Source organism: Schistocerca americana, chromosome 2 (genome assembly GCF_021461395.2).
Source record: "Schistocerca americana isolate TAMUIC-IGC-003095 chromosome 2, iqSchAmer2.1, whole genome shotgun sequence".
NCBI classification, from domain to species: domain Eukaryota; kingdom Metazoa; phylum Arthropoda; class Insecta; order Orthoptera; family Acrididae; genus Schistocerca; species Schistocerca americana.
The window spans coordinates 237,021,915-237,041,364 of record NC_060120.1 but is presented as its reverse complement, the minus strand read 5'-3'; the positions used below and the strand labels follow the sequence as shown (position 1 = coordinate 237,041,364).

General features: G+C 43.4%; 1 protein-coding gene across 4 annotated transcripts in view; it reads left to right on the top strand.

Annotated features, from left to right (window-relative positions):
• Window positions 1-19,450, top strand: part of LOC124589120 (nuclear distribution protein nudE-like 1-A) — a 160,842-nt gene that overhangs the window by 34,244 nt on the left and 107,148 nt on the right. For all 4 annotated transcript variants that reach the window (XR_006976000.1, XM_047131530.1, XM_047131532.1 and 1 more), the window contains exon 3: window positions 1,930-2,104. Coding sequence is in view for 3 of the 4 variants with exons in the window: in XM_047131530.1 (XP_046987486.1) it covers window positions 1,930-2,104 (175 nt within the window). In the remaining variant the exon portion in view is untranslated. The remainder of the gene's footprint in view (window positions 1-1,929; window positions 2,105-19,450) is intronic.

Below are 19,450 nucleotides of genomic sequence, written 5' to 3'. Positions count from 1 at the left end.
CATTTAAACACCTTCGTCCTCAAATCTCAGTGATCCACGTCAATGTACTCGACAACTTGCAAAGGTGATGCACTGTGGTCATTGCACCGTCATGTGACATTTACATGCTGTGGAGAAAGTTCAAAAAGTGTGTGTGTGTGTGTGTGTGTGTGTGTGTGTGTGTGTGTGTAAAATACATGCTCTAAGCCATAATCACAAAATTTAGTGGTTGGCAACATGTTCACTTCTGCTTGCTTGTCATCTGTTAGCTTTTGAACAGCACTGACGATTGCTGTCCCGCATTGTTATTGGTGACAAAAAAATGGAGTCTTTATGTTAACATAAGGAAAAGAAAGGAATGATTGAGCCCAAACTAAGCAGCAATCTCTGTACAAAAGCTTTTGAACAGCACTGACGATTGCTGTCCCGCATTGTTATTGGTGACAAAAAAATGGAGTCTTTATGTTAACATAAGGAAAAGAAAGGAATGATTGAGCCCAAACTAAGCAACAATCTCTGTACAAAGACGTGCACATCCACAAAAGATGGGCTACGGTCGCAGGTTCGAATCCTGCCTCGGGCATGGGTGTGTGTGATGTCCTTAGGTTAGTTAGGTTTAAGTAGTTCTAAGTTCTAGGGGACTTATGACCTAAGATGTTGAGTCCCATAGTGCTCAGAGCCATTTTTTGAACCACAAAAGATGATGTTATTGATCTGGTGGAACAGCAATGGTGTGGCATACTATGAATTGCTTCCCTGAGGTTTACTCATCATTACTGACCTTTTGTCAACAACTGAGATGTCTTGCAGACACAATCCAAGAATAAATACCAGGAAGTCTGTGTGAAGTGACGCCACTCCGTGATAACATCCGCCCGGATTTTATTAGACTGACAGAAAATGTTATACAGGAAATGGGTTTGGAAATCACTCCACATCCACTTTTTTAGCTGATCTTTTGCCCCCAGATTTTTACCTTTTTCACTTTCTGGTGAACAACCTTCAAGGAAGTTCCTTTCTGGATGAAAATACACTCCAAATATGGCACAGTGAGTTCTTAGCCTCAAAACGACATAATTTATAGTCGCAGAATCAAAAAGTTGCCCCAGCATTGGCAGGCTGTTGTAAACATTGAAGAATTTATTATTGATGACTAAAATCGGTGTTGTGTGTATCTTGTGTTTATTAAACTTACGGAAAAACATTACGAACTTCTGCACCAACCTAATACATCATGTCAGTTTGGTGGCACTGTTTCATTAGACTGTGTTTGTTCCATCAGAAATTGCAAGCTAAATGCGTGCCGTGTGCCACTCCACACACTGGCTATCTTACCACATCACTCTGGTGGTCATTTACTGCTGCTTGCTGCCAAGCTGAAATGTAAATCTTATTTCTCTGGTTAGAATCCTTATGAGAAGTACAGTAACTGTACTATGTTGACTTTGTATTGCCCATTTGTGGTGCATATCTCTGAAAGCAGAGTCAATGAATACTACATCATATAGAACTCGATTTGTGATGGCATAACCCTCCAACGGTCTTCCCTAGGTTGCTTATTGGTAAAGAAATATAGACACATCAACCATGTATTGTAGATTTGCATTAACTTGAAATAATCAGTGCAGTGACAAATAAATAAAAATTATATCAATTTGTATTTCTCATTGCTTTTTGTGAGTGCAGTGTACAGGTGCAAACTCTGTTGCTTCGATGGCTCCACGATGATGGCATGAATTCCTATCATTGAAAGTTGGTGGAACATTCAGGCACATGGTGTAATGCCATGCGTTTAATTGTAACACAGGATAGTGTTGAATCAAAATCATATTGGATTGGTCTTTTCCACTTTTAGCTTATTTTGAAGTATTGAATATATAACACTTTGTAAATGCACTTTGTCACTGTTGGATATTGTAAATAATTGATTGTTTTTACTGTTTTTAAAAGGTTGGAAGAGTCTAGGCAAGATGTTCAGAGAGTAGAGCACGATTTTGAAGACTTCCAAGAAAACTCGCGCCAATTGGAGAAGGAACTGGAGACTGCACTTGACCAGTCGGAGAAAACAAACAGGGAACGAGAAGCACTTTGTAATAGATGGCAAATAGAAAATGAAAGGCTACGTGTAAGTTTTTGGAAATAAGTTGCTAGAGACTAGAGATTTTTTTGAAACTAAACCTACAACTGTTACAAAATTTATGCCGTTGGATACAATTCTGTGAACTGTGTTGGCCCACAGGTATAAAATGTTACTATGAAGTTGGTTACTGATACACAGTGAGCTTTAATTTCCAAGCTTCAAATGGCATTGTCTGTTTAAAGAGGACAACTGAATAAAACTTGCAGAAACTTGGCAGAAGTTGCAAGGAAAGGACACCTCATGTGGAAATTACTTTGTGACATTTACAGGGTGTATCAGGAACACTTTAAATAAACTTTGGGTGTGGGTTCCTCTGACCAAAAGAAGGAAAAAACTATATAAACAGATTTGGCTAAAAATCCTTCATTGTTGTATTTTTAAAGAAAGACCATTTTACAAAGTTCGCAAGTCACAAACTGATGTTCAATATGCCTTCCACTTACTTTCATACGTGCATGCATATGTGTATCAGGTCACAGACTGTTGCACTCTTTCAAACAAAACCAGATAGTATCGCATGAGAGGTGGAGAAAAAGGGGGGGGGGGAGTGTTGTGTGGTCCAAACAGCTGATCCTCCTGTTCCTATTTCCAATGTATCCATCATGGTAGATAACATCCAGTGTGCCTGCAGTGGGATGCAGATGTGCTGGATTCCCGTGATTCATAACTCATACGCTACCTCTTTTAGCAGAGGCACATTCTATTGCAAGCATTGGAGTGTTTTCAAATTATTCTGTGTAAACCAGACTCCGGGCAACACCTAAAGTTCCAACCCACACAGCAACCCACAACATCTGAAACTGCTGGTGTGTGGCCTCAATTGTACCATGAGCATTTTTGTTTTTCCATACATTTTGGTGGTGAAAATTTGTTCTTCCGTCACTTCTAAATGTCGTCTCATCTACAAACAAGATTGGAGTACAGATAATGAATTCTCAGTTGTTCAACAATGTATCAGCAAAGGTCAGCCATAGGCCATGTAATATCATATTAAAGAGCCTACAGACTTTGAAGACTTTATATATAAACTACATATGAAGTACCTTCCGTGCTGTACTGGAAAATTTAGCACATGCTATGCCGATGCTTTGAATACTGTTGGTTATTCTTAGGCAGCCTGTAGAACATGTGCTTCCTAGTCCAGCAAATCTTGGTTTACCTCAGTCCTTTGTTTGTTTTGCTATAGTCTCTGTCTTTATAATGTTGCCATAAACAATAGCAAAGGTTGGATGATTCTGTTCGTTTTGTATATCTGTATGCGTTGAAACAGTCTACAGTCTTATATTGTTTCCTATTTGTGTCGCAGCACATAAAAATCATACCTACCTACTTGCTAAATGAATGTATATGTGCTGTTGCAGTTAAATGGATCAGTTAGCAGGCATCTCACTGCTGCTACATGTGTGAAAATATTAGACATTCTTACACACCCAGTATGCTAAATAGAATTATTTGTTTCATACTGGAAACAGCTTTCAGCTATTAGTTCTTTCTTAAATACACCCAAAATGCTTATAAATATGAAATTTAGTTGTGACTTTTTGCATTTCATAAGTGTTGCAATCTGAAAGATACTGCCATCTCGACCAGTGTCAGTTTTGAGGAAATTTGTAGAGAATGTACCTAAGAGACATGCATAAGATTACACCAAGTGTTTGCTTCCTCTGTAACTTGTAACTAATAGAGCTGTTTTTGTATGGTCAACTTTCTGTGCAGCTGAAAATGGGCAAAAACTCTTCCAGTTTGGCAGGCCATTATTCTTAAACTAATAGAGGTGGGATCCTACAACTCGTCACATTAACAGAATGTGGAACTAACACCCATGAAGATCAGAAGGTGGTGTTCATGGCACACAGTCTCTTTTCAAACATACTGAAATTTTTTTTTTCATGATAAATCTCCATATTTAATGAGGCTTAGGTAATGAGTCAGAAAAGACAATGCATCATTTGAAACTCAGCTGACCTGAATTGTTGTTTCAACAGTTGACAAATAATGATAATTTTCTTTAGTTCCTGCTAGACTATGCCCATTTTTTAAACTTCTCTTCTTGTGACACTTTATTTTGTTTGATTTATTTATTGCTGATGAAAGCAAGTTAAATGTCATTTTTGCCAATTGATGAAGCAACAACTCAGGTCAGTAGTATCAAATGGCGCATCATCTTTTCTGACCAAAATTAGCGATAGTAGTGAAGGACATACATCGGCATCACAACTTCCAGCCAGAACAACATGCTGCGTGCTTTTTTATGAAAAAGAGTGGTGGATTGGAAATATCTGCATGCCTTCCACTGAACAGAAGGCTGCCTTTCTAAGTGCTTTGCACTCATATGACAGAGCACATATATTTTATAGGTCATCAAGAAATGAGTGCTGCATTCTGGAACAGCACATTATTGCACATTACAGCATCATCAGTGACATGTTGGGCCGGCAGTATAGTTTTCCTCATGATATTTAACAGCAGATTAATGAAACTAAAAAGTCAGGAAGCTTGAAGTAAACGTAAGCTTAGGACCGTAAAAGAGATCTCTTGTAGCTTTGGCCTCTGAAACTTAAATAAATTAGATTTGAGATCTGTTTAAAGAAACCCTTATCAGTAGTGAGAGAGAGAACCACACTTGGCTGCTGTTGCACACCTATCGGGTGTGGCCCCTATGGCAATGGGGATGCTGGTTTTCTCAATTTAAAAGAAACCCACAGTGGTTAAGCCATCATTGACCATAGCAACACATTTACGCAATTTTTCATCAGTACACTAGTGTTTGATAGGAACCACGAACTATGCAATTACAAAGTATTGTATACTTTACCCCCCCCCCCCCCCCCCCGAATTAAACTAGCATATCAGTAGCATTTCACAGTAAAAAATGATACTCAGAATTGTCTGTACCATGAACCCTTTCCAAATTATGCTAAACAGACTGTTATGAACTTCACAAAAATTTAAACAATGTGGCAATGGTGTGAAGCTTGAAGGCAGCGTATATGATTTGCGGTGCAGATGTTATGCAACAGTTTTACTACCATGGTCTCTAGTACCTTGGTAATTCACAATTAAATATTAAAGATTTATAACCAGTTTGATTCTGTAGTTATTGTAGGGGGGGGGGGGGACAAACAGAGAGGAGTCGTGGCAAAAAGAATCCCTTTTTTACGTTCTTTGACCTCTGCCTCGATCTCACTTCCAAGCCATGAGGACTTAAGATATTACCTTCCTCAGAGAACACTAAACAATTTTAGAACAAATAAAAGATGCCAAATTTAATTTGAGTACCAGAGGAATATGGGTGCTTCTTCAGCGGGCCTCCACCTCCTTCTTCCTTTATATATATATATATATATATATATATATATATATATATATATATATATATATATATATATATATATATATATATATATATATATATATATATATATATATATTAAAAAAAAATCAAAGATGAGGTGACTTACCGAACGAAAGCGCTGGCAGGTCGATAGACACACAAACATACACACAAAATTCAAGCTTTCGCAACAAACTGTTGCCTCATCAGGAAAGAGGGAAGGAGAGGGGAAGACGAAAGGAAGTGGGTTTTAAGGGAGAGGGTAAGGAGTCATTCCAATCCTGGGAGCGGAAAGACTTACCTTAGGGGGAAAAAAGGACAGGTATACACTCCCACACACGCACATATCCATCCACACATACAGACACAAGCAGACATATTTAAAGACAAAGAGTTTAGGCAGAGATGTCAGTCGAGGCAGAAGTGTAGAGGCAAAGAAGTTGTTGAAAGACAGGTGAGGTGATCTGGAAGCTGACCGATCCATCGTCATTCTTACGGCGGACAAGGGTTCCACAACCGTGGTACTTGATCGTCGGGAGTATGTGGCTGAGGGACTGCGTCAGCTTTCAGACAACACCACATACAAAGTTTGCCAAGGTAACCCCATTCCCGATGTCCAGGCGGAGCTTCAAGGAATCCTCAGAACCTTAGGCCCCCTGCAAAACCTTTCACCTGACTCCATCAACCTCCTGACCCCACCGACACCCCGCACCCCTACCTTCTACCTTCTTCCTAAAATCCACAAACCCAATCATCCTGGCCCCCCCATTGTAGCTGGTTACCAAGCCCCCACAGAGCGTATCTCTGCCTACGTAGATCAACACCTTCAACCCATTACATGCAGTCTCCCATCCTTCATCAAAGACACCAACCACTTTCTTGAACGCCTGGAATCCTTACCCAATCTGTTACCCCCGGAAACCATCCTTGTAACCATTGATGCCACGTCCTTATACACAAATATTCCGCACGTCCAGGGCCTCGCTGCGATGGAGCATTTCCTTTCACGCCGATCACCTACCACCCTACCTAAAACCTCTTTCCTCATTACCTTAGCCAGCTTCATCCTGACCCACAACTTCTTCACTTTTGAAGGCCAGACATACCAACAATTAAAGGGAACAGCCATGGGTACCAGGATGGCCCCCTCGTATGCCAACCTATTCATGGGTCGCTTAGAGGAAGCCTTCTTGGTTACCCAAGTCTGCCAACCCAAAGTTTGGTACAGATTTATTGATGACATCTTTATGATCTGGACTCGCAGTGAAGAAGAACTCCAGAATTTCCTCTCCAACCTCAACTCCTTTGGTTCCATCAGATTCACCTGGTCCTATTCCAAATCCCATGCCACTTTCCTCGACGTTGACCTCCACCTGTCCAATGGCCAACTTCACACGTCCGTCCACATCAAACCCACCAACAAGCAACAGTACCTCCATTATGACAGCTGCCACCCATTCCACATCAAACGGTCCCTTCCCTACAGCCTAGGTCTTCGTGGCAAACGAATCTGCTCCAGTCCGGAATCCCTGAATCAGTACACCAACAACCTGAAAACAGCTTTCGCATCCCGCAACTACCCTCCCGACCTGGTACAGAAGCAAATAACCAGAGCCACTTCCTCGTCCCCTCAAACCCAGAATCCCCCACAGAAAAAACACAAAAGTGCCCCACTTGTGACAGGATACTTTCCGGGACTGGACCAGACTCTGAATGTGGCTCTCCAGCAGGGATACGACTTCCTCAAATCCTGCCCTGAAATGAGATCCATCCTTCATGAAATCCTCCCCACTCCGCCAATAGTGTCTTTCCGCCGTCCACCTAACCTTCGTAACCTGTTAGTTCATCCCTATGAAATCCCCAAACCACCTTCCCTACCCTCTGGCTCCTATCCTTGTAACCGCCCCCGATGCAAAACCTGTCCCATGCACCCTCCCACCACCACCTACTCCAGTCCTGTAACCCGGAAGGTGTACACGATCAAAGGCAGAGCCACGTGTGAAAGCACCCACGTGATTTACCAACTGACCTGCCTACACTGTGATGCATTCTATGTGGGAATGACCAGCAACAAACTGTCCATTCGCATGAATGGACACAGGCAGACAGTGTTTGTTGGTAATGAGGATCACCCTGTGGCTAAACATGCCTTGGTGCACAGCCAGCACATCTTGGCACAGTGTTACACCGTCCGGGTTATCTGGATACTTCCCACCAACACCAACCTATCCGAACTCCGGAGATGGGAACTTGCCCTTCAGTATATCCTCTCTTCTCGTCATCCGCCAGGCCTCAATCACTAATTTCAAGTTGCCGCCACTCATACCTCACCTGTCTTTCAACAACTTCTTTGCCTCTACACTTCTGCCTCGACTGACATCTCTGCCCAAACTCTTTGTCTTTAAATATGTCTGCTTGTGTCTGTATGTGTGGATGGATATGTGCGTGTGTGCGAGTGTATACCTGTCCTTTTTTCCCCCTAAGGTAAGTCTTTCCGCTCCCGGGATTGGAATGACTCCTTACCCTCTCCCTTAAAACCCACTTCCTTTCGTCTTCCCCTCTCCTTCCCTCTTTCCTGATGAGGCAACAGTTTGTTGCGAAAGCTTGAATTTTGTGTGTGTGTTTGTGTTTGTTTGTGTGTCTATCAACCTGCCAGTGCTTTCGTTCGGTAAGTCACCTCATCTTTGATTTTATATATAATTTTTCCCACTTGCAAAACCAAATGTAGTTTTTTAAGTGGATTAGAATGTTGTCTATTTAATGAGAATGATTTAAAAGAGTTTGCAGAAGCCCTTTTTTTTTGTAAAAGTGGACTAAAGATACCAATTTTGGTGTTTTTACATAAATTATCAACTTTGTCCCAAATTTATAAATTATTGGGAAGCACTAGGAGAATTAAAATTTATCTTCTAAGACCCTTCTATTGGTAAGTTATTACTTGCAAAGTTTCAGGCTTATTCCACAATTACCTCCAGAAAAATGAGAAAGTAAACTTCATATTTTTTTCAAGCACTTTTTTTCTGTCGATTTTGCTTCAAATTATCCATATGACAATTATTAAAGAAATATTTTCTATTATTATTTTGCTTATGAGAGTGCAAGAAGTTGTGCAAGATGGCCAAGTTTAGTTTCTTTCAAAAATATGTTGCTGAGAACTCAGAGGCGCACTGTTGGTAACTGCACTGTGGGGGGGTGGGGGGAGGGGTACTGAATTGGTGGTCATGAAACTTTACCGGTGTTTCTTGGGAACATGTGCAAATGTTCATACAAAATTTTATCAAAATGCTCTATGTTCGTGTAGGAACCTCTAGACTGCTCGGCATGGAGTGACCCAGGATGTAATTGATCTTCTTTCACCTGAATATCACTAATCCACTAATCATTGTGAGAAGTTTCAATTAACTATAGTTTAGAGCAGTAATCTGTCTAGAAATCCTTAAGTCATTGGTTACTATAATTCAGTATAACAAAGAATATATTGGGGCAACAATTCTTCTAATGCATTTTGAAAGGAAAAGGGGAACAGAAATTTCATTGGCCACCAAATAATAAACTGCGTTTAAATGTATTGATAAAACAAAACAAAAATTGCATCTTTACTCAAACGATACCAAAATCAAAATAAATGTTTCTGATAAATTTTCAGAGGTGTCAGAGACTGTAAAATGTGTTGTGTCAAGTTTAAGAGAGGTGATGTCAAAAATAGGCAATATTTTCCATATTTGATATTTTTGGTAAGTTTAGAGGCTGATAACTTCGTGAATATATATATATATATATATATATATATATATATATATATATATATATATATATATATATAATGGAAGGAAACATTCCACGTGGGAAAAATTATATATGAAACAAAGATGAGGTGACTTACCGAACAAAAGCGCTGGCAGGTCGATAGACACACAAACACACACACAAAATTCAAGCTTTCGCAACAAACTGTTGCCTCATCAGGAAAGAGGGAAGGAGAGGGGAAGACGAAAGGAAGTGGGTTTTAAAGGAGAGGGTAAGGAGTCATTCCAATCCCGGGAGCGGAAAGACTTACCTTAGGGGGAAAAAAGGACAGGTATACACTCGCACACACGCACATATCCATCCACACATACAGATGTCTGCTTGTGTCTGTATGTGTGGATGGATATGTGCGTGTGTGTGAGTGTATACCTGTCCTTTTTTCCCCCTAAGGTAAGTCTTTCCGCTCCCGGGATTGGAATGACTCCTTACCCTCTCCTTTAAAACCCACTTCCTTTCGTCTTCCCCTCTCCTTCCCTCTTTCCTGATGAGGCAACAGTTTGTTGCGAAAGCTTGAATTTTGTGTGTGTGTTTGTGTTTGTTTGTGTGTCTATCGACCTGCCAGCGCTTTTGTTCGGTAAGTCACCTCATCTCTCTCTCTCTCTCTCTCTCTCTCTCTCTCTCTCTATATATATATATATATATATATATATATATATATATATATATATATATATATATATATAAGAAGTTCATAATTCACTAATTTTCAGCAGGAAGACTGACAGTCCACTAAAGACTTATTGTTGGTCACTAGCTGTTGCTTGTTAAAGTGTGGGGAAAATTGTTCAAAAGGTTAAAGTGCCTTGAGCATTGCATTCTGATCTTCATTTATGTTATTACTGTATTTCCCCATCCCTGTGATATTACACATACATTATGTGATCAGAAGTATCCGGATGCCCCCCAAAACATATGTTATTCATATTAGGTGCATTGTGTTGCCACATACTGCCAGGTACTCCATATCAATGACCTCAGTAATAATTAGACATCGTGAAAGAGCAGAATGGGGCGCTCCACAAAACTCACGGGCTTCGGACATGGTCAGGTGATTGGGTGTCACTTGTGTGATACGTCTGTGTGCGAGATTTCCACTCCTAGGCATCCCTAGGTCCAATGTGATAGTGGAGTGAAAACGTGAAGGGACACATACAGCACAATAAGTGTGCAGGTCGACATCGTCTGTTGACCGCTGGCCGTTTAATGGGGTCGTAATGTGTAATAGGCAGACATCTATCCAGACCATCACACAGTAATTCCAAACTGAATCAGGATCCACTGGAAGTACTGTGACAGTTGGGTGGGAGGTGAGAAAACTTGGATTTCATGGTCGAGCTGCTGCTCGTAAGCCACACATCACTCCGGTAAATGCCAAACGACGCCTCACTTGGTGTAAGGAGTGTAAAAATTGGATGATTGAACAGTGGAAAAACGTTATGTGGAGTGACTAATCACGGTACACAATGTGGCAATTCTGTGGCAGGGTGTGGGTACAGCAAATGCCTGGTGAACGTCATCTGCCATTGTGTGTAGTGCCAACAGTAAAATTCTGAGGCGGTGGTGTTATGGTGTGGTCATGTTTTTCATGGAGGGGGCGTGCATCACTTGGTTTTTTTCCATAGCACTCACAGCGCTGCCTACATTGATGTTTGAAGAAGCTCCTTCCTTCCCACTGTCAAAGAGCAATTCGGGGGTGGCGATTGCATCTTTCAACACAGTCGAGCACATGTTCATGATGCATGGTCTGTGGCGGAATGGTTGTACGGCAATAACATCCCTGTAATGGATTGGCCCGCAGAGTCCTGACCTGAATCCTATAGAACACCTTTGGGATGTTTTGGAACACCGACTTCGTGCCAGGCCTCACCGATCGACATCGATGCCCCTCCTCAGTACAGCAATCCGTGAAGAATGGGCTGCCATTCCCCCAAGAAACCTTCCAGTACCTGACAGAATGTATGGCTGTGAGAGTGGAAGCTGTCTCAAGGCTAAGGGTGGGCCAACACCATATTGAGTTCCAGCATTACCGATGGAGGGCGCCACGAACTTGGAAGTCATTTTCAGCCAGGTGTCTGCATACTTTTGATCATATAGTGTAACATCTGTTCACTAGAACAACTGAACCACACCATCTACAAGGGCTTTGATTGTGTTTCACTCATTGCATAAAATGTTTCCATATCTGCATTTTCCTGCCTGCTCAACATATGAAGTATCCTTGTTAACATCCACCTTTATATTTGTAGTCCACAGATCACTGTGAAGTGTGTGCCAGAGTGTACTTCCCACTGCACCAGTTATTAGGGCTTTTTTCCCATCCCATTATTAGGGCTTTTTTTCCCATCCCATTTCCATATGGAGTACAGATAGAATGCTTCCTTAAATGCCTCTTTGGGGGCTGTAATTAGTATAATTTTGCCTTCGCAATCTCTATGGGAACTATACGTGGGGGGGGGGGGGGGGGGGGGGGAAGCTGGGTTGTATGGTCCTAGTTCCATCACTTAAAGTTGGTTCTAGAAATTTTCTAAGTAGACTTTCATGAGGTGTCCTAAAGAACAGACACCACTCATTCATATAATTGATTCGCCTTAATGGGCAACAAATCTACCTTCTTCATTGCGGATACACAATTATCTCTGACCTCCTGCAGGAATCTCACTGTAGCGAGCGTGGAGGACTGGACAGGGAGATGCAGGTAATTGGTGCTAGCTGGAGTGTGGGTCAGCCGAGAGGCGTGCCGAGACAGTCGGCGTAGTTGTGATAAACTCTGTGTCCAGGTGGCGCAGTGGTTAATTCAACTGCCTATTAAACAGGAGATCAAAGGTTTGAATCTCGGTCCAGCCCACATGTTCAATCAGTGTCCCTGATTCTGTGTAAAATTCTGGTGCAGCTGACATCAGTAGTCCCTGCCCCCGCCCCCTCCACCTTCAATTTAGATATTTCAGGAGATAGTTTGCATCTGTCTTAAAATGTCTCAGGTCAGTTCTTTCAGTATCTTTGTGACACTTTCCTATGGGTCAAACAAACCTTTGACCATTTGTGCTGCTCTTATCTGTAAGTATTCAATATCTCCTATTTGTTCTGTTTGGTACAGGCTTGGTTGCACAAGTATCTTGTATGCAAACTCCTTTGTAGACTGATTGCATTTCCCTAGTATTCTGCCAAGGAGCCAGAGTCAGTCACCTGCTTTACCTATGATTGGTTCTATGTAGTCATTCCATTTCACATCCCTACGAATTGTTATACCCAGTTTTTGGGGTGAGCTGACCAATTCTAATTGTGAATTATTGATATTGTAATTGTACAATACTAAATTTTTCGCTTTGTAAAGAGCAAAATTTTACATTTCAGAACATTTAAAGCAACTTGCCAATCTCTCCACCACTTTTAACTTAAAGTTCTGACCGAATATTTGTGCAGTTTTTATTTTTCATTACACATAACTACATCAGCTACAAAAAATTTGAACTATGAGAAGGAAAGTTGCTACTCACCATATAGCAGAGATACTAAGTTGCAGATAGGCGCCGGCCGGAGTGACCGAGCGGTTCTAGGCGCTACAGTCTGGAACCGCTCGACCGCTACGGTCGCAGGTTCGAATCCTGCTTCGGGCATGGATGTGTGTGACGTCCTTAGGTTAGTTAGGTTTAAGTAGTTCTTAGTTCTAGGGGACTGATGACCTCAGAAGCTAAGTCCCATAGTGCTCAGACCCATTTGCAGATAGGCACAACAAAGAGATTTTCACACTTAAAGCTTTTGGCCAATGGCCTTTGTCAACAGTACGCACACACACACACACACACACACACACACACACACACCCTATTCCATCCTGGATTTTCCATTGTTTGAAAAATTTGAACGAGATTGGTACCCCATGTGATTATTCTTTCGATAATATGTGTTTCTGTGGTACCAAGCTAAATGCCTTTTGGAAGTCAAGAAACACTGTACTCATCAGACTTATTTGAACTGGGGCTTTCAGTATGTAATAAAGAAAAGCAAATGTTTTTTCATAAGATTGATGTTTTCAGAATCTGTGCTTGTTAGCATAGAGGTCATTCTGTCAGAGATACCTCATTACATTTTAGCTCAAAATATGTTCTAAGATTCTACAATGAATGGATGTGAAGGATATTGGATGGTAGTTTAGTGGACCACTTCTGCTGCCCTTCTTGTAGGTGGGTGTGACCTGTGCTTCCTTCGTGCCACTGGACACAATATTTATATAACGGGGTTTTTGCTGTGTTATGGTTAAAAGAGAGGTTACCTCAGCCGCATATTGGGTATAGAATCTGACAGGGATTTCATCAAGAGTTGGAGATTTGAAAATATTGTAACATGTATGAATGACAACCTGTGTACTGGAAGTAGGACACATGTTATACCCTATTGTAACCACAAAGACTTGGTCATTTAAATATCAATTGCATGCTATGTTTTGCAGATAAACAATGATTTTAATATAGCAGAGAATTTATTTTATATGTAGATTGGGTTATATGTTTTGAGATAAACATTGATTTTGATATAGAGGTACATACTAAGTGAACTTACGTTTCTACTGTTATGTACACAGATGTTATGTTGTAGATATCGATGTGTGTGCAATTGTTTGTTTGTCCTCTGTATCAGATGCCACTGACAGTGGGCTTTATGCTCGAAAATACAAAGTCTCGCAATTAATTTGTACGTGCAGCTCATCGTATAGCAAGATGTCATTTAACAGACCTGAGGTTTGTTCAGTTTTATTGATTTTAGCTGATTCTCAATGCCGCTGACACTATTAAGAGGGGGCACTTCATTAGAAATACACAATTTATTTCCCAGGCCTTTGATATTTTTACTGTATGTTGAAACATTTTTGACACAGTGTCATTTTTTCACATAAGCTCCGTCCCTTTCAACTGCCTTATGTCAGTGTGGAACTAAGGCCTGTGTACCTGCATGGTAGAAGTCAGAACCAGCATGTTTAGCCATGGTGTAGCAGCCTTCACAAGGTAATCATCATTTTCAGTACCCCCCCCCCCCCCCCCTAGGGTCTCGCCGCTCTTTGGCGGCTTTGTGTGCTTGGCTACCAGGGGCCCCCAGCCTTTGCAGCATCTTTTCCCTTTCGTGCTGCATGTCTGTCCTCTTACTATTCAGTTTCCCCTCCCGTCGGGAACATATCTGGGATGTTTTCGGGAATCTGTTCCATATTTTCAGTAGGTGATATAAGAACAGTCCCACTGCTGTTTTTCATTCCTTTTTTCTTTCTTCGTCCACCTTCTCCTATCCTTCCTCCAATTCGGCATCTGAGGTTCCTCTTTTTCTTCTTCCTCTCCGTGCACTCCTGAAGGCTGGCCCATGCGTGTGATGCATTACAGGTGACTGAGTGACACATAATTCCCAGCCCTGGGTCGACATGTGAGGTTTGTATGCACCCCCCTGGTAGAGGCCAGGCCCAGGGAGGGGTGATTGCCTGGGCCGCTACCTTCCCAAATTGCCGATTAGTACCTCTGTCAGGTGTTCGGGAGTTGTCACCTAAGGTGTAAACAATCACCTAAGGCGGGTGCGCACCCACTCTGAGGGCCCCTCCCCCCAGTTGGAAGGAGCACGCCATAATAGATGCTGACAGTTATTGGTGATTTTCTTACGGTGAGTCAATCATCTCCTTCGCAGTCAATATCTACCAAATGTAAATGGAATGACGCTCCTGATTAAAAGGCCCTCCCAGCTGTACCATGGTTCCTTGTGGTTTCACATACTGAAGACAGTCAGCCCTTTGCAACAGTAAATCTGGTTTGCCTGGAGTCTGCCATCCGTAAGGCATTTTCCCATCGTCAGCATCTGGTTGACGTCTTTTTTGACATGCGGAAGGCGTACGATACCACATGGCAACATCACATCCTCACCACGCTTCGCGGGTGGGGTCTTAGGAGCCTGCTCCTGATTTTTATTCAGAATTTTCTGCCACTTCGTTCCTTCCATGTGCAAGTTGGTTCCTCTCATAGTTCCTCCCGAGTCCAGTAGATTGGGGTACTGCAAGGCTCTGTCCTGAGTGTCTGCCTCTTTTTAGCTGCTATCAATTGGCTAGCTGCAGCTGTGGGAACGTCTGTATCGGCTTCTTTGTATGCTCATGACTTTTGCCTGTACTATAGCTCCACAGGCATTGTGGTTGCTGAACGGCAGCTACAGGGTGCTATCCACAGGGCGCAGTCTTGGGCCGTCACACACGGCTTCCAGTTCTCGGCTGCTGAGACCTGCGTCATGCATTTCTGCCGGCGTCGCTCTGTTCAACCTGAGCCACAGCTTTACCTTGACGGCGAACCTCTTGCTGTGGTGGAGAAGCACCGTTTTTTGGGCTTGCTTTTGGATACCCGGTTGATGTGGCTCCCTCATATTCGGCAGCTTAAACAAACATGCTGGTGCCGTCTTAACGCTCTTCGTTGCTTGAGTCACACCAGCTGGGGTGCCTATCGGTCTAGCCTTCTATGACTGTATCAGGCATTGATTCAGCCCTGTCGCGGTTACGGGAGCCTGGCTTATGGTTCGACCTCACCTTCCGTGTTGCGGTTGTTTGACCCCATACTTCACTGCAGCATCTGACTCGAAACTGGAGCTTCCTGCACAAGCCCTGTAAACAGCATACTTGTGGAGGCTGGTGTCCCTCCATTGCAGATCCGGCACCTACGTCTACTGGCCGCTTATGCTGCACATGTTTGTAGCTTGTCTGGACATCCAAATTACCGTCTCCTGTTTCCCGACTTGGTCGTCGATCTTCCAGAATGGCGGCCCCTGTCAAGGCGTAAGATGGCGGTTCGCATCCGGGCTCTTCTCTCTGGGCTTGAGTTTTTCCCTCTCTCACCTCTTTTCCGGGCTCATATATGTATACCCCCATAGTGTGTGCCCTGCCCATGCCTTCGGCTGGATTTGTCACAGGGCCCGAAGGACTCAGTCCCTCCTGAGGCCCTCTGCTGCCACTGTCTTTCCGTCCTTGCTGTGTTTCATGGCTCTGACGTGGCCTATACCGATGGTTCATTGGTTGCTGGTCACATTGGTTATGCTATTACTCTTGGGGATCATTCAGAACAATGCTCATTGCTGACTGGCTGCAGTGTTTTCACTGCAGAGCTTATCGCCATCTCTCGCACCCTAGAGTATATCTGCTCCTGCTCAAGTGAGTCCTTCATTATCTGTAGTGACTCCATGAGTGGTTTACAAGCTATTGACCAGTGTTTCCCTCGCTCTCGTCTGGTGATGGCTATCCAGGAGTCCCTCCATACTCTTGCCCGTTGCGGCCGCTCTGTGGTCTTTGTTTGGACCCTGTGTCATGTCGGCATCCCGGGTAATGAACGTATTGGCATGCTGGCCAAACAGGCTGTCGGTGCACGGGCATTGGAGTGTGATCTCCAGTCAGTTTTGCGGCAGAAGGTCCTTGGCACCTGGGGTGATAAATGGCGCACTGTGCCTTCACCCAACAAACTTCGGGTCGTGAAGGAGACTACAGGTGTGTGGCGCTCCTCCTTGCGAGCCTCCTGCAAGGACTCAGTTGTTCTATGCCGGCTATGCATTGTGCACACCTGGTTGACACATGGTCATTTCTTGTGCCCTGAGGACCTTCCTCTGTGTCGCTGTGGATCAGTGTTGACGGTGGTCCATATCTTGTTGGCCTGTTCGCCTTTAACTGCGCTCAGGCAGGCTTGTGCTGCCTGATATGCTCCCTGCACTTTTAACGGATGACGCTGCAATGACAGACTTAGTTTTGAGTTTTATTCGTGTAGGGGGCTTTTATCACTCGATCTAAGGGTTTGTCCTTTTTTTTTTGTTGAGTCTGACATTTGGCCTACGGTTTTAGATTGGGTTTTTTAGTATGTATTTTGGTGGTTGGCTTTTCCTTTTTTGTTTCCATGATCGGCCAACCACTGTCACACTCCATGCTTTTAATTCCTTTTGTCTGTGTCTTTCTTGTTCTGTGTCATCCCTTGTCATCTCCGTTGCTTGTTTTTTATCCCTTGTGAGTGCTTCATGGTCGTGGAAAAAGGGACCGATGACCTTTGTAGTCTGGTCCCTTCAACCCCCCACAAACAAACCTTTCTTCCTGTTGTATTAACTGCAGTAGTGACCATGCTGCCTCCTTGAGATGTCCTGTGTATCTCGGTGAGTGGGCTGTCTAGGAGATCAGGGTAAAGGAGAAAGTGCCTTACCCTGTCACTCACAAGTTATTGGCTAGTCGCAAATCGTGCTTTCTACCATCTGGCACTTACAGTACTATTCTTGCTACATCTTGCTCCATGAAGGACATGGCCACGCAGACATGCAACCTCAAATTCAGCATCGTGGTTGTAAAATCACCCAGTGTCATGATAGCATCGCTGTCTCCTCCTCTAGCTGTGCAACAAGCCACCAAACTTTTGCCTCACGCTGCTAAGTCACCTGCCACACAACTGGCAGGGTGGAAAGGACAGAAGGAATACTCACATGAAGACATCCTAAGTCCCTCCAGCCAAGACACATCTGAGTCTTCTGCTGTCAACTGGAAAGGCCCCAAGAAAACAAGTAAAGGTAAATTGTCTTCTCCTTTGCGGGATTGTATATCTTCTTCGACAGTGTCGCCACGTGATACACTCGACCGGCCGACCTCCGTGTCGCCGGTGCGCACTGATAATCGTTTTTCTGCTCTGGACTCTGTAGACCAGCAGAAGGAGGAAGTTGACACCTCTGTGGATCTCATGGAGCAGGATTCTCCAGCTTCTGCGTCCTGTAGGCGTGAGTCTTTGAAGGCTGGCACTCGGCAGCCGCCGAGGTGATTTTGTACGGATGCTGATGACCATGCAGTTGGGCATCCCACAAAGCAAACATCAAGGGAAAGACCTTGGAGCAGATGGTCAGCTGCCACCTTGTCTGGATCTCAATATATTATATACTATGTTGGAACTAGATCATGCTCTCACTTCATCCAGATGCTCCGCCCCAGGGCTGGACGATTTTCACATTCAGAGGTCGCAGCACTTTTCTCTCATGGGCAAGCACTTTCTCCTTCATATGTACAACTGCATGTGGGCAGAGGGTACGTTTCCCAGACGCCGCCATGAACCCACTGTCACACCCGTACCTAAGCTCGGTAAGGACAAACATCTTCCTTCTAGCTACTGACCTATTTCTCTCATCAGCTGTGTGTGTAAGGTGATAGAATGTATGATTCATGCCCAGGTGGTATCGTGGCTCAAGTATCGCAATTAACTAGCCACTGCAGTTGACCATCTTGTCACTTTGTCCACCCATGTCACGAATGGTCTTCTGTGGAAATTCCAGACTGTGGCCGTGGTTTTTGATTTGGAGAAAGCATATGACACATGCTGGAAGAGTGGTATCATTCATACACTCTACATGTGGAGCTTCTGTGACTGTATGCCCAGTTTCCTTCAGGAATTTTTAAAAGATCGAGCTTTCAAGGCACGTGTGGTTTCTGCCTTGTCAGACACCTTTATCCAGGAAAATGATGTGCCTCAGGTGCCACTCTGAGCTTCATCATTTTTGTTATTACCATTAACCCTATAATGGATTGTCTCCCACAAGCATCTCTGGCTCCCTTTTCATTGACAATTTGTCATCTATTGCAGTTGTCCATGGACTTGTCTCATTGAGCAGCATCTTCAGCGATGTCTCGATCGTCTTTACTCATGGAGTGTCAGCATTGTCATTCATTTTTCCATGACAAAACCGGTTCTATGAATTTCTGGCAGCACAATTGGTTTCTTCCACCACCTTTATATCTTGGACCTGTTGCTCTTCAAATCATTGAAACTATGAAATTCCTGTCACTCATGCTTGTTGGGAAACTTCTTGGTCCTCTCATGAGTCTTACCTGGCAGCCCGCTGTATGCGGTCCCTCAGTGTCCTACGTGTCTTTAGTGGTAATTCCAGTGGAGCAGATCGAATCAACCTCCTCCGTTTGTACTGGTCCCTTGTCCGTTCGAAACTAGACTATGGGTGTTTTGTTTATGCATCTGCACGTCCGTCCATCTTACGCTGTCTCAACACCATCCACTATTGTGGTATCCCTTTGGCTACTGGCGCCATTTACGCTAGCCCGGTTGAAAGTCTGTATGCAGAAGCTGCTGAACTACCGCTGTCCTACCGCTGTGACTTTCTCCTCAGCACATAGGCATGTCATTTGTCTGCCAAGTGCGGCCACCAATCATATGCCT